Source organism: Vigna umbellata, chromosome 1 (genome assembly GCF_029865625.1).
Source record: "Vigna umbellata cultivar VRB3 chromosome 1, Vumbellata_1.0, whole genome shotgun sequence".
NCBI classification, from domain to species: domain Eukaryota; kingdom Viridiplantae; phylum Streptophyta; class Magnoliopsida; order Fabales; family Fabaceae; genus Vigna; species Vigna umbellata.
The window spans coordinates 109,233,161-109,247,762 of NC_142165.1; the positions used below are offsets into that span (position 1 = coordinate 109,233,161).

A 14,602-nucleotide genomic window follows, 5' to 3' on the forward strand; every position below is an offset into this window, starting at 1 on the left:
CCAACCCCTCAGATTCTCATCTAAATTCCATCAGATTTTTTTCTCATCTTCCATTTTTCCTCACAAGGTTAGTGATGATATTTTTAATTTTTTATTAAATGCAATGCATATATCTCTGTGTTGTGCTGTGCTCTGCGTTAACCAGGCCAAAAATGGATGTCGGGTATCCGTTTGGATCTGAAACGGATGTTGATATCCGTCGACGGATGTTGACATCTGTTTTCCCTTAAACGGATGTTGACATCTGTTTTCCCTTAAACGGATGTTGACATCCGTTGACGGATGCTCACATCCTTTTAAAGATTATACGATTTATATTTTAGGGTTTTATTACGCACCTTTACGCCTCTGAACCAGTACCTTGAAGCACCACCACACTGTGAGGAAAAATGGAAGATGAGAAACAAATCTAATGGAGTTTAAGTGAGAATCTGAGGGGTTGGAAGGTGGGTGAGAAGGGGTAGAAAGATAGATTTTAGGGTTAAAGTAAATAATTAGGATTAAAAAATAAAAAAGGTTATTTGTGTAATTATAAAATGTTAGTTTTCTAATTCAAAAATATGTAATAGAATTGGGGAGGTGGAGGGAGAAAATGTGGTGGTGGAGGGAGTAACACCCATTGTGTTTGGACTGAAAAGCCCAAATTTTATCAACCGATCAGTTTGTAGGCAGTTTCTTTCTGCGGGTCCATATGTTTCTTCCTTTGTCTTCGTACTGAAAGTCCAAAAAGACTCTCCATGTGTTTCTTCCTGTATCTTCATATAAAAAAAGCTTTTGATTTTATTCTTTTTGGATTGTAGATTACACAATTGTGCATTCCGATAACAAACTTTATAATGCAACCATATTCAAAGTATTGTTATAGATTAAACCGGTCCATTTATCGCAAAAATATGTGCATTCTCGGCTTTTGTAACAGAATCTTATTCAGTATAACCAGAGCAGCGTCCTGGCAGCTTAAGATATAAAACTGTGTCGTCTGAGCAAATCCCATGGAAAGTAAAGTTATAAGGGCACGAACAAATCTATATTGAATGGGAATAATGAACAAAAAATGTAACAAATTACAATGAGAATGGATAATTACAGTCAAGATAATAATAAAAAAAATCAGTCTGTCCTGCACATACAATCTTTACACCTAGGATACCTGTAAACACTTCTTGCCTTTGGCCTTGTCTGTACATGTTTAGTTTGCCTAACTGCTTTCCTCATTCTCTGTTCAAAAACACGCCACTCTATAGTGGAGTTCTTCATAAATATACTCGCTAGCCTCCGTTTGTTTGGACGTATTGTTGGCATTCTTCCACCACCATAATATATTCGAAACCCAGAGACCAAAGATGACAGCTGACTTCCAGAATCAGTCATGGCAAATGCATCCGAAGCAGTGCAGCCTATAAAGTCTAGTGCTGCTAACTACAACAGAGACAGCTTATTGTCAATCATCAAGAGAATAACCAGTAGAACCAAAACAAAAGGCAGTGTTCTTTTCAGTAATTATGTTCTCAAAATGAGAGACGGAGGTGCAATGTACAGTATGAAGCATACTATTGAGAGAGATATAGCAAGTATCCACGCTCAGATAATGCCAAGATTTGAATAATAAGTACGAGGTGCAATGTACAGAACATAGAGAGATCGGGAGAAGACATTTCAGGTTTCAACGTTAAATAATGCCAAAAATTGGACAAGAAAAATTATGAAGAGCAATGTAACGTAAAGAGCAAAAAAAATATCTTGCAAGGAACTAAATTATATTTGTGACATCATTGATGTGAGCTAAACAAGAATAACAGTAACATGTTAGTAACAAACCTGAGAGGAATAATTAGCAAACGGTTCAAGTTCTGTCGAAGAAAGCAAGTTCTCTTTGGTAACTAATTTAGGGTACAGGCTGGTCAAAGCAACCAATCGTGAGCGACCTCCATACAAATTAGAACCAGCTACAAATAAGTGTGTTTTTCGATTGAAACCAAGAGCAGCAAGCATAAGGATAGATTCTTCAGGTGTCAGAGGACATAGGCCTTCAGACCTGAGCTCAGAAGGAGAAGGTAATCTGCATAGAAGATTTCAATTATTTAGTGAATAAGGCTCTTTTCTTCATAAATTAAAATTGACGTGTCTAAAAGATAAATATATAGACCAAGTTTTTCCAACCGTAGCATAAGGAGGGAAAAGTTTCAGATGGAACGATTATGATGCATACCTTGTAGTCCTCTTCAGCAGTGACAATGCAGGAAAATGGATTTCACGATATGCTTCCAATTCTTTCCTCTCTTCTTCACCTCCCCCAAATTCGCATAAAGAATGAGCTACCATGTCAATTTCAAATCTGAGGTGCAAAGCTAAGTATTTGGATGCTTTCTTGGCATCATTTTCACCTTTCTCCTTAATTGATTCTGCAAATGGACCAACAAGATGATGGTCCAATGGTCCAGCGAGACCTGAATGTTCACGCAATCTTTTAAGAAGCAAAGCACCAGTTTCTTGTATTCTGGGAACAAATTGCAGGGCATGAAAGTTACATCTGCATCGAAGTCTCTATATGAAGTTCCCCAATTAGGAAGAGAGCTTCAGATATAAAACAGAGAGAAAAACAGAGCATTGAAGAGCTTGAGTTCATGAAAATTATAGTGAATATTTTATGCTTCTAAGATCATTCACCTGCAGCTCAAATGCGATTGGATCAAATGCCAAGCGATTCCCAAATCCCACAAAGTGAACAACTTGATTTTTACGTATAATAGGTAAGATGCGTTTCAGGTAAAAACTTGGCTTAGCCTCCTTCTCCATGTCAACATCTGTTACCTGGAAGAGCATTCCAACAATTAAAATAATACACGACAAAAATAGTCGAGTTTAATCAGTTTACATGAAGGGCTGCTATTAGGGGGGGCTAGGGTGTAACTTACAACACTACCGATTGCCTCCAGGTCCAAAGATTGTAGCTCCTTAGGAAGTTCCCTCACTATCCGAATATCAGGAGTCAAGTAGTTAATAAAATGCTCCTCCTGATAGATATCGCTGAATTGACTATGAAATTATACAATAAGCAATTATAAGTTATGTTAACAGGTTGTCAACATCAAGAAAGAAGGCCCGTGGACAGCAAAAGTCGCATTCAAATGATCCAAGACAAAAGATAAACCCATAAATCCTAATAATTTATGCTATTTTCCCCCAGAATGCTCCTACTGATAGATATCGCTGAATTGACTAAGAAATTATACAATAAGCAATTATAAGTTATGTTAACAGGTTTTCAACATCAAGAAAGAAGGCCCGTGGACAGCAAAAGTCGCATTTAAATGATCCAAGACAAAAGATAAACCAATAAATCCTAATAATTTATGCTATTTTCCCTCCAGAAGTACATGAGATATGTAAAATAACATTCAAGACTGCAAACCATCAAAAAACGTATTTAACCTGTTGCTCAAAATCACTCATAATATCAAATAGATGGGACATTAACAAAATATGACAGAGAAAGAACATGTGAGTGGGAGGCCAAGGTGGAAGGAGAAGAACGACAGACAAGACAGCATTACCTCACGTCTCTCCATACACTACTGTACATAAATTTGGGAATAACCAAAGTTGAATTGAGCAACCGTGCCACAACAACTGCATTACAAACCTGTTGCAGATCAAAACCAACAAAAATGACATGCAAAGCATTTAAAATAAAACTTAAGCTTTCTTACATTAAAATCAATGAAAATTGAAAATCCAATCAGTTCAGAATACTTACACCCACTCGTTGCTGATTGATCCCACCATTTGCAGTAACCAGAATGTATCCATTCTTTCCCTCTATTGGAGTACAGAAGAAGAGAGCCGTGAATAACACATTCAACATTTTTTTTTCCTTTTGTAGTACACTAACGCTTACATAGTATAAACAATGGGTTTGATATTCATGTGTCAACAGATTAGAAATTGTACCAAATATGACTGCTAAAGTAATTATTATGAAAGTCAATAAACTTACTGTGCAAATATACATTATTATTGCATTCTAATTAATTTCTATAAACAATTGCTAAATTTCAACCACCCCATTAGGTTCCTTTTGTAGTACACTAACACTTACATAGTATAAACAATGGGTTTGATATTCATGTGTCAACAGATTAGAAATTGTACCAAATATGACTGCTAAAGTAATTATTATGGAAGTCAATAAATTTACTGTGCAAATATACATTATTATTGCATTCTAATTAATTTCTATAAACAATTGCTAAATTCAACCACACATACCATTAGGTTCCCAATTCCGCTGATCAGCACAAGGTCTCCAAGAAGAAGCTGGAACGAAGGGTTCCTGCCACAAATCTTTTGGTTCACGTTTATTCTGTCACATTGAGCACAATAAGTCAGAGTTACCAAAAGCTTGCTCAGCTATATTATAATTTGAAATAACTCTATAACCTTATGGCATATAACCAGAAGAATTATAATAGTCCAGAACTGTACCACAGTGTCCATCAAGAAAGTTAGCCACTTTTAACGCACAATCAACCATAACTACCATTAGATATTTCAAGAACCTCAAAAACTATCAATAACTTGTGAGGCATATTTAACCATTAGTTATCAAATGATTAATGCGTATATACATTGGTAAAATTAACCGCCATTAGACATTTCTATAATCTGTGTCATTATTATTAACCATTATTGAACATATTTAAATAACAGTACCACAAGTAGAGATTGATAATTGCATACATATTCACTAACTCTTGATTACGAGTAAAGCAAATGTAACCACCATTAGACATTTTAAGAACTTGCAGAGTTCACGATATTGGACAAAAGAAAATATTGGCAACACAAAAATATATTGAAAACTGTTGGAGATCCCACATCGACTAGAGATAAAGTGAGTTTACAACATATAAGTGGGTGCAAACCTCACATTGCAAGATGATTTTGTGAAATTGAGTTGTGAAATTGAGTTTTATGGGTTTGAATTAGGTTTAAAATCCATTTGTGGACAAAAAATATACAATTTATAAATAAAATGTGGTTTTTCAAGGGAAGACACAGAGAAGATTTAGCATTAACAAGTCATGAACAAAAGCAAATAAGAGATCAAAACACCAGCTTCGACCCATAAAGCACCAGCTTCATAAGAGATCAAATAAGATGAACTTGGCTTTGATACCACTGTTAGGTTTTTTAAGAGAAGACAACAGAGAGATTTTGCACCAATCCGTCGTGAATGAATCCATACAAGAGACCAGAACAACACATTCACCCAAAACCTTAAGGTAAAAGGTTTATGGGTTCTTCTACTTATATAATATTTATCTTACTCATTTTTAACCAATGTGCGACTTTCCAACTCACATTGAATTCCTAACATAAAGATAAATATATAAATGCAGATATACAACTATAATGCAAAAATAATGAAAAGCAGTCAACTAATTAATAACAATAACAAGCATGATTTGTCCTCATTTTTTTCTTTTTTCTGATTCCTCTTTGTTTCCACAACAACAGCGCTTCCCACCCTTCTCGATTCATTTTTCTTCGTTTTTACTCAATACCTATTCTCTAATACATAAATATGAAGCATGGGCTATATCTATTTTCCAGTGTCATCTGATCATCAAGAACGTCCAACAGGAATGACCAAGTTAGAAGCATTGTCTTCCGTTGAATGAATCAAACTTTAACGCTACTGTCTATAATTATTGTGGGAAAATTATGTAACGGGGGATTGCTAGAGCCAAAGAACATATAATGCCAAAGAACGACAATGCTGTATCATGAACCAAGACTCCCAAAAGTGTCAAAGAAGAGATCTGGAAACTATCTAAAGAGAAGGCAGGCCACCTCTGTAGATAATGCAGGTGGTGATTCTAACGAGAGTGAACAAGGAAGTTGAAAATTCAACGGCTAGAAATAATTAGGGGAGAAAGAATGGTGGCAAAAAAGAGATGATGGATACAGTTTGTAGAAATTTAGCAGCTGCAGTAGAGAAGAGAAAAAAAAGGAGAAACAAATATCAAAGAGGCATTATGTGATAAAGATTTGAAGTCAGTAGTGCATCGATATATTGTTTGTTTTGGTACCAAATACCAAAAATAGCGGGCAAGAAGTTGGAGAACAAAGACAGAGAAGTTTGTTATGAATACGACTGATTACCAAGTGATGCATAGCATTACACAGGGAAAGTTTTAAAACTATTTGGTGAGAGAGAAAAGCTCTGCACCCAGCAGAGATATGCTCACATTTTCATCTTTTCTCCCCTTCATACCTGTGAAGAATTATGTCCAAAACCTAAAGGTCATAACCGAAAGAGAAAATTTCAGCTCAACGGATTGCGTTTGTTACCATGGTCTGCATATTACAAGTCAATGAGACAAAATATCGAAGGTAGCAGTAGTTCTCGTTTGAAGCTTTAAACCTTAAAAAAATAACTGATTTTCCAGCAGGAAGAAGAATTATGCTTCCTCCTCCAAAAATCCATTTGTTGGCCAAGTTCTTAACTATCCATAAATGTCAAAAGGACAAAATAATAATTATACACAACCAAATTCATATATTCTGACCTACATGTGCGACAAAGTTAACCATATTTACACACATGGTTTATGGTTTTTACGTTAATAATCACTCATATATCATCTACCACTACTTCTATAAATAGCCATATAGATATCCATTCGTATACCTCAGCCAAAGCATGTGCAGCCAATGCCAACAACCGTACATAATTCCCCTTCTGTGATTTTTTCTTATTTCCGGTCTTGTTGTTCACTTTCCCCTGAAAATATCGGAACAAACTAGTTGAGAGGCAGAGAAATAAAAGCCCTTTAATTATTGTGTATAGTAATAAAGCACGGCACATACCTGAAGGGAAAGTGAAGCCGATGATGAACGGAGTGTAGGCTTGGGAATAGGATGGGGTGCATGGTGTTGATATTGTAAGCGGAGAAGCATGAACCAATTGAAGAAGAAAAAGGAAGCGAGCAACGCAATAAGCGCCAGAAGCATTTTGGATCGTTTCCTTCGGAACCACGAAGAAGAGTGGGATTGGGATCTGCGGGAAGTGGAGAGGCGGCTGGGACCGAGCCTCGGAGTCCGCGAAGTCGGGGAGCACCGATCTGGGAGTTGGAGGGCATCGAAATCGGAAGCGGATACCATTATCGGGTTCGGGTCAGATCCGGTAGAATAGGGGTTGAAATCTGAAAGAATGTGATTGAAAGAAAGAAAGAAAGAAAGAAAGAAAGTGGATGTGTTAGTTAGGTTAGCACTTAGCAATAGCTACGGTGGCGCCAACTTCAAGAATTCCACTACAAAGGATGTTTTCGTCCAAACCAACAAAATATTTAATTTGTAATATAATTTTATTCCCCTACAACCTTCTCTCTTTGTTATTTCTCTCCATATTAATTAAATTCAATTGTTGATGTTTATAAACTATATTAATTCACAAGTAACACATATTTATTTGTTTTATATTTCTTACCATTTATAACACTTATTATTTCTCTCTACGTCGTACCAATGATGAGAAATGATTCCATTGTAATAAAATTACTATATTTGTGTTTATTTTTTTTATCTTTCAAAGAGTTATTATTGACCTTGAAACATTTTTTAGTAAATCATGATATAAGATTAGAATAAAATGTTTTCAATATATGTCTCATACATAAATTCATCCAATATGGTAAGATGTTTGGGCCACTCCAGTTTATTTATCACTTGGCAGTTACTCTCTCCACCACCACCGAATACTCCCTGTATCACTCCATACCAATTTTACCCTTCTCTAAAACGGATGTCAATATCCGTTTCATCTTAAACGGATGTTGACATCCGTCCGTTCACATATTTTATATTTTAATTTATTGTTTTTAACATATATTTTATATTTTAATTTATTATTTTTATTTAAAAAATAATAATCTTCAACAGGATTGCCACATCCGTTTTAATAAAGTTTTTAAAACTATTTTGATTATTAATTAAATAATAATATATTAACTAAATTAATAATTATTATTTTATTAAATAAAATAAAATTAGTTTATAAATAATTAAGTAATAATTTTAAATTAATTAAATAATATTTATATATTAATTTAAAATATAATAAATTAAAAACTAAAAATTTAAAAAGAAAAAACTTCATGGATGTTGCCACATCCATTTTAATAAATTTTTAAAAACTATTTTATTATTTAAATAATAATACATAAATTAAATTAATAATAATTATTTTATTAAATAAAATAAAATTAATTTATAATTAATTAAATAATAATTTTAAAAAAATTAAATAATATTTATATATTAATTTAAAATATAATAAAATAAAAAACTAAAAACTTTAAAAAGAAAAAAATTCATGTGGTAACATCCGTTTTAATAAATTTTTAAAAGTATTTTAATTATTATTTAAAATAATAATATATAAATTAAATTAATAATAATAATTTTATTAAATAAAATAAAATAAATTTATAAATAATTAAGTAATAATTTTAAAAAAAATTAAATAATATTTATATATTAATTTAAAAATTTTTAAAAACTAAACGGATGTAACACATTCGTTGAATAATTTTTTTCTTCAATGCATATCGATATCCGTTCAAGAGAAAAAGATGAGGTGTAAGATATTTTAAAATATAAATGATAGATCTGGAATTTAAAAAAAGTGTGGTAGTGCAGGAAGTAATGTGTGGTGGTGCAGAGAGTAACTCTCTTCTCGTTTCCTCTTCCTCCACTGTTATAATTTTTTAATGCAACCCCCATAAGTTCTAACTGCACTCCCCGTTACTTTTAAAAGGATTGTTTTATCCTTAGTAAAGGTGATTTCTAGATTCTTTGATCTGAAAATCTCCCCCAATAAAGCTTTTTTGAATATTTAAAACAGGATTTTAAGAATAAACTTTTCAGAACATGATTTCTGTAACAGGATTTTTAGACAAATTATTACAAATATATGAAATACATTATAGAACGATATTTCTCGAACAGAATTTTCAAAACAAGTTCTCTATAACATACGAGATACTTTTTTAAATGATTATCATATATGAAGTTCTCTCTTATAAGTAATTATAAGGAGCTTGCTAAAAGAATGAATTTTGTGTTTTTTTTTCTTCTTAACATTCGTATTTTAAGATATTTACTTTTACTAGTAAGCTCAATTTAAGTATTTTTGTTAAACAAGGAAAACCCACGTAAAATTTCACAATTCTAAAAATTTAAAAACGTAAATTTTAACTATTTTTAAAATTATTTGAATAACAATTCAAATTTATTGATTTTTTTATTTGGATAAAACATTCAATAACTACCAAATAAAAAAAATACTAAATAAATGCTAATAATTCAAAACTATGAATATTTATATATTTTTTAGTTGATCTAGATTGATATTATATTTTAGTCAAAATTCACCAAGATTTTTTCAGCACATTAATAAAGTTTTCTTTTTTTTTTCATTTCATGTTGCTCAAAATTATTTTTAATTTACAATTATTTAAGGTAACATGAATCAAGATTATTTATACAATATTTGATTTTTTTTCTGTTAATTTTTCAATCGACGCCAACCGAACAAATTTCTTTATAATATAACAAATCATAGCTATGATTAGTTAAAGAATTTTCTAATTAATATTATTTTTTTAACAAATTATTGATCATTGATGTTATTGATAAAAGGATTATTACACACATGAGTGAAAAATGTAATTACAACAAATGTCAATAAAAAATAATTTAGTTAATATTCGTAAAAAGAATAGTCTTTCTGAAATTGATAAAGAAAAACATGAACTTTGAAAAATAACATTGTTCTATAAAAACCTTTAATTTATTCACAACTCATTAATATAAAATTTTATCGCTATCTCCTCTGAAATAATCTAAAATATATTTTGTAAAAGTTTACAAGTTTTTTTCTTTTCATAAAAGATAGTTCAATCTATTTCTTACGTTTTTATTTTTATTTTTACAAAAGTATAATAGAAACATCCAATAGATTAATTACTGTATATGTTTTATGTCGTTAAGTTGAAATATAAGTATAATTAAGTTTAACTTTTACAAGTAAAGATAATCAAATTTAATCATATATAAAAAGGGTTATAAAATTTTTGAAACAAATGTGCAAGTTCACGTACATAACTAGGAATTTTTTGTTTTTACACTATTTGAACTAGCTACGATATCGAAAGAAAAACCTCTAGAAACAAGAGTATGAATAGAATTTTTAAAAAAACTTTTCACAAACATTTTTGAAAGTAAGTGTTTAAACTTTTTTTTAAGGGTTAGGTGTAAGAGCCTGAAAAATGAAATACCATTGGATCCTGCAGCCTGACCCAAGAAGCTAAGGGCACTAGGACCTCAGAAGAGGCCTCACCTTCCAGCTCTGAGTTCACTTTCCAGTTCTTCTCTCCTTCTCTCTCTAAACTCAATTTTCCTCCTTCCTTTTCTGCCTTCTCTCTACCCTTACACTCATTTGAACCGTTGAAATTTCGATTAGGTGGTATTCTTTCACTCACGAAGTTGAGGGCTTCCTATCCATCCGATTAGTTTTCGATTTGGACAGGTAAGTCAATTTTTCTCCTTTTCTTGAACCTAGGGCATGCAACTTTACTGGTTGCATGCAGCTGGGTAGTATTTCCTTTCGATTTCCTGCTTGTTCTAGCTCTAAGAGCTGTTTCCATCACCATTTAGGTGGTTGTAGGACACTGTTCGGGTTTTCTCTGTGAAGGCACGGTTAGGGCACTCTAGTTGGCTATATTGCTCAACTCCAAGGTAAGGAGAGCTAATTATTTTTGTATAAATTTATTTTATAAAAAATATGCATATGAATGTTGAACTGGTGTGCTCTTGTGAAACTGTTTTATGACTTTTATTATATTGGGTGTTATAATTGAAACTATGAAATTGTGCATTTTGTGATGTGATGAATTTAATTTGTTTTGAATGAGTTTGTTGGCTGAAATTGATATTGTTGGAAGGTCGGGAGTAAGGGTTCTGTAATAGCATGTACAGGTATTGTTTGAGGTTGTTACGAGAGGAAGTGAAAATATTAAAATTAGGCATTTTAGATTTAGAGCATAAGAGAACAGAGGTAGATAATTTAAATAAATTAATTGTTAATTATTGAGAGCCTTTCTTTGTTGGTAGGATAGAGGAACCTTAAAAACCTGAGTTGGCACATCCCTGATCATAGAGCAGCCCTGGCCTAGTCCAATCAGTTGTGACTAGTCATATGTGCGGGCGTCGAAGGTGAGTTTCATGCGTTCAGACATATGGGTCCTCTCCGGTGACCAATTGGGGTAAAGAACGATCTCTAATAAAATAAAACAAGTTGATTGTAGATGCATAAAGTTATCATGTGTTAATTCTTAGTAAATTATAATTTTAGAAAATCAGTCACTATGTATTTTGAATTCAAAGTAAGGATCCATATTTAAATATATATATATATACATATATATATATATATATAAATATATATATATATATAAATATATATATATATATATAAATATATATATATATATATGATACGTACATTATCTTATAAATATATATATTTACATTATATTATTATACATATATATATTTATAAGATAATGTACGTATCATATATATATATATATATATATATAATAAAGCAAGGATAGTTGTTTATTATATTGAAACGTGAGTGTTAATCAATAATGATATTACTTGTAGGTATGTATAAATTGATTCATTTTATGAGCTGTTGTGGATTAGTTGGAGTTGTTTGATTCTTGGTATTGATTAACTTAGGTTCAATTGTGGAGATGTTATTTTTATAATTTGTAAGTGGTGAGTGATGTATATTGTTGAGATTGTGTATATGTTGATTTTGGCAGAAAGTATATGATTACAAAGTGATGAAAGTATGATCCAAGTTGTAAATCAAGTTCCATCAGTGTAGGATCTCTTGGTGAGATTCTTAGTGTTTTAGAATGAAAGTAGGAGCTCAGTCTTGGGGGTCATTATGAAAATCCAATGGCTAATCATACTCAAGTAGAGGGATTAATCCATGTGGTGAGGAGTAGCAGGAGGTCTTAGTCTTGGGGGCTTCCAGTATGCCTCAAGGAGAACAGGCTAACCTCGTGAGTGTGGCAGGGTGGGGAACCCAAGTTTCATAAGTCATCACGAGTGCAGGACCCGTCATAGCTCGACTATCATTCTAAAGTACGGACGAGTCAAGTCTAGAAGATAACATGCTAGGATGTATGTCTTAAACTGCTTTGATTTAAGTTAACTCCTATATGTTATGTGCTTGATATGATGCATGTTTTTATATAATTAGCTCACCCTTGCTTGTTTGTTTGTTTGCTTGTTGTATGTGTTTCATTTTGCAATGATCATCCACTTGGATGTGAGCAGAGGAAGATGAGTTTTCTTTGGAGGCAACATTGGAGAGAAATGAAGATGATGCTGCAGCTTAGACTCACTAGGAATTCTTTGTTCTCTTATGTCCTTTTGAAGAACCTTGTTATGTTTTAAGTTTCAAATTTTGGGCATATTTTGGAATACTCTAGTGGTTGAAGTTTTAATTTCTTAGTAAATTCTGGAAGACTGTAATCCTATAATACTTTAAGTACATCTCTTAACTGCTTTTTAATATTATAAATTGGTGATGTCTTTGCATATATATATATGCTATATATTTGGGATGTCACATTAGGCGGTTTTGTAATAAGCGTTAAATATTTAAATAATTTGAACAATGTTTGGGAAATTTTTTGAAAATGAAAAAAAGTAAGACATCTCATTTTTTAGATTGGTTTACTACCAAGTTATATTTAGTTTATTTGTGTACATTCTTAAATAATTCTACTAATCTTAAAAAAATTATACACGAGTTTAATTACTCTTAGTATTACAATTAATCCAATTGGCAAGGACAAATATCATCTTTAATATATATTATATTAAACTAGATCATTTAACTTCATCAAATTAAACCTACAAGTATTTGAATTTATTTTTGAATATGAGAACAATAAAGTATTTTTTAAGACACAAAATCAATTAACTCTCGTAAATAATATGAAATTATACAAAGAGATTATAAAAGCTTGTAAAAAAAACCTTTTCTTTTTCAAATAACAAGTGTTAAACAATGTAAGCTTAGAGAAAACAACAACATGACCGAATGCAAAGAAGAACTTTTGATATTCTTTCATGCAGTCCTATTTATATAGAAAAAAAATTCCTTACTCAAATATTTGACTTTCACATAAGGATATAACATTTTGTACAAAGTTATAACATACTTCGTCTTGTCGAGACAACTTATTGTGTGTAAAAAAACAAACAAAAAATATCAAAGAAATATTCATAAAATATATTTTTATCTCTCAGTGTTCTTCTAGTTTTGAATAAGACTTTTAAATAAAGATACGATGAAATAATCTGAATAGAAAAAAAAAGCATAATACAATAGACAAAAAAATATTATCGTGTACATATATTAAAATGTTAAAACATTTTTAAACGTTTAAGCATAATACGAAAGTAAGTGTTTAGATATTATTTGTTTGAGTAATACAATACATAGGATAAGTTTTATCTGTAATATTTAACACTTTACGATTTTATAAGTTTATGTTGTTAAAAGTTATTTAATTTAAACACTTTGTTAAATTTTAAAACAAATTTTTGTTTAGATAATATTGTCTTAATATAATTCACTTTTAAAAATATTTTAATTATTAAAAAAATGATATCTGTAGAAATGAAAATAATAAATATAAAATGTGTGTAAAATTGTGTTTAATGTAGAATAATAGTACCCCTAACTAATTGGTGAATCACTGGGAAAATATCTTCCATGTGTTTTCTCCATTTAAGAAAACCACCACTTTCATGTATCTACAAATTGGTGAACTACTTACTCCTTGTCCTACCTATCTTTGAATTTTTTTCGAAGCATTAAATAGACACACCGTTAACTATCCACCTTTCAGATCATCTCTGCCCGCAGTTAATTCCGGCAACATGACAGTTACAACTTAATGTATCCATGTACATCATCTATTCTCTTATCTGGGCCCCTAAAATCCTACGGCTTTAGCTCCTTTACCACAATAATTTCTGCTACTACCAACCACACATACCACAACATGGGTTTTCGTTTTGTCTTCTAAGATTTACAAAATATCCGAAAACCAAGCACATTCTTACCAGACTGAATAAAACAACTAAAACATTTAATGTTGTCGCATTTCAATGTTGATTGGAGAATTATCGTGCCCACGACAACACTAACAAAAAACGAAGGGTTTTGTTTTGGTAGCAAACCAGACACCACTTCAATTATATGTATGTTCATTAATCACTGTCACCATACCTTCATTCATAAAATTGGAAACATGTTTAATTAATTCCATAATTTCTAGTCCGTTCATAAACTTATCTGTGTGAAATTAAAAATAACTTTTATGGAAACACTGTATTAGGTACTTGTCAAAGAAATTTTACATTTGACATAGAATCATAATGTCTCCACTTTTTATATTATCATGTCTTGAAAACAATCAACCTCTGTTTAACGTTTTCT

The 14,602-nt window shown here is 31.3% G+C and overlaps 1 protein-coding gene across 1 annotated transcript; it reads right to left on the reverse strand.

The window, feature by feature from the left end:
• Positions 1-1,000: 1,000 nt before the first annotated feature.
• LOC124833652 (O-fucosyltransferase 15) lies at positions 1,001-7,309 on the reverse strand. The gene is made up of 10 exons (XM_047308181.2): positions 6,877-7,309; positions 6,698-6,790; positions 4,270-4,363; positions 3,758-3,819; positions 3,555-3,643; positions 2,916-3,036; positions 2,668-2,811; positions 2,210-2,544; positions 1,819-2,059; positions 1,001-1,419 (listed from the first exon to the last, which is right to left on the reverse strand). Exons 1-10 carry the CDS (start codon positions 7,168-7,170, stop codon positions 1,111-1,113), a joined length of 1,782 nt encoding a protein of 593 aa, XP_047164137.1. The 5' UTR covers positions 7,171-7,309; the 3' UTR covers positions 1,001-1,110.
• Between the last annotated feature and the right edge of the window lie 7,293 nt (positions 7,310-14,602).

What these genes read in the sequence shown, in the direction of transcription:
- LOC124833652 (XM_047308181.2), bottom strand. Translation starts at nt 7,170, where the DNA reads ATGGTATCCGCTTCCGATTTCGATGCCCTCCAACTCCCAGATCGGTGC. An exon ending in CAATCGCATTTGAGCTGCAG is followed by an intron (nt 2,545 to 2,667) that starts GTGAATGATCTT and finishes AACTTCATATAG; the next exon opens with AGACTTCGATGCAGATGTAA. An exon ending in TTGCTAATTATTCCTCTCAG is followed by an intron (nt 1,420 to 1,818) that starts GTTTGTTACTAA and finishes TCTCTGTTGTAG; the next exon opens with TTAGCAGCACTAGACTTTAT.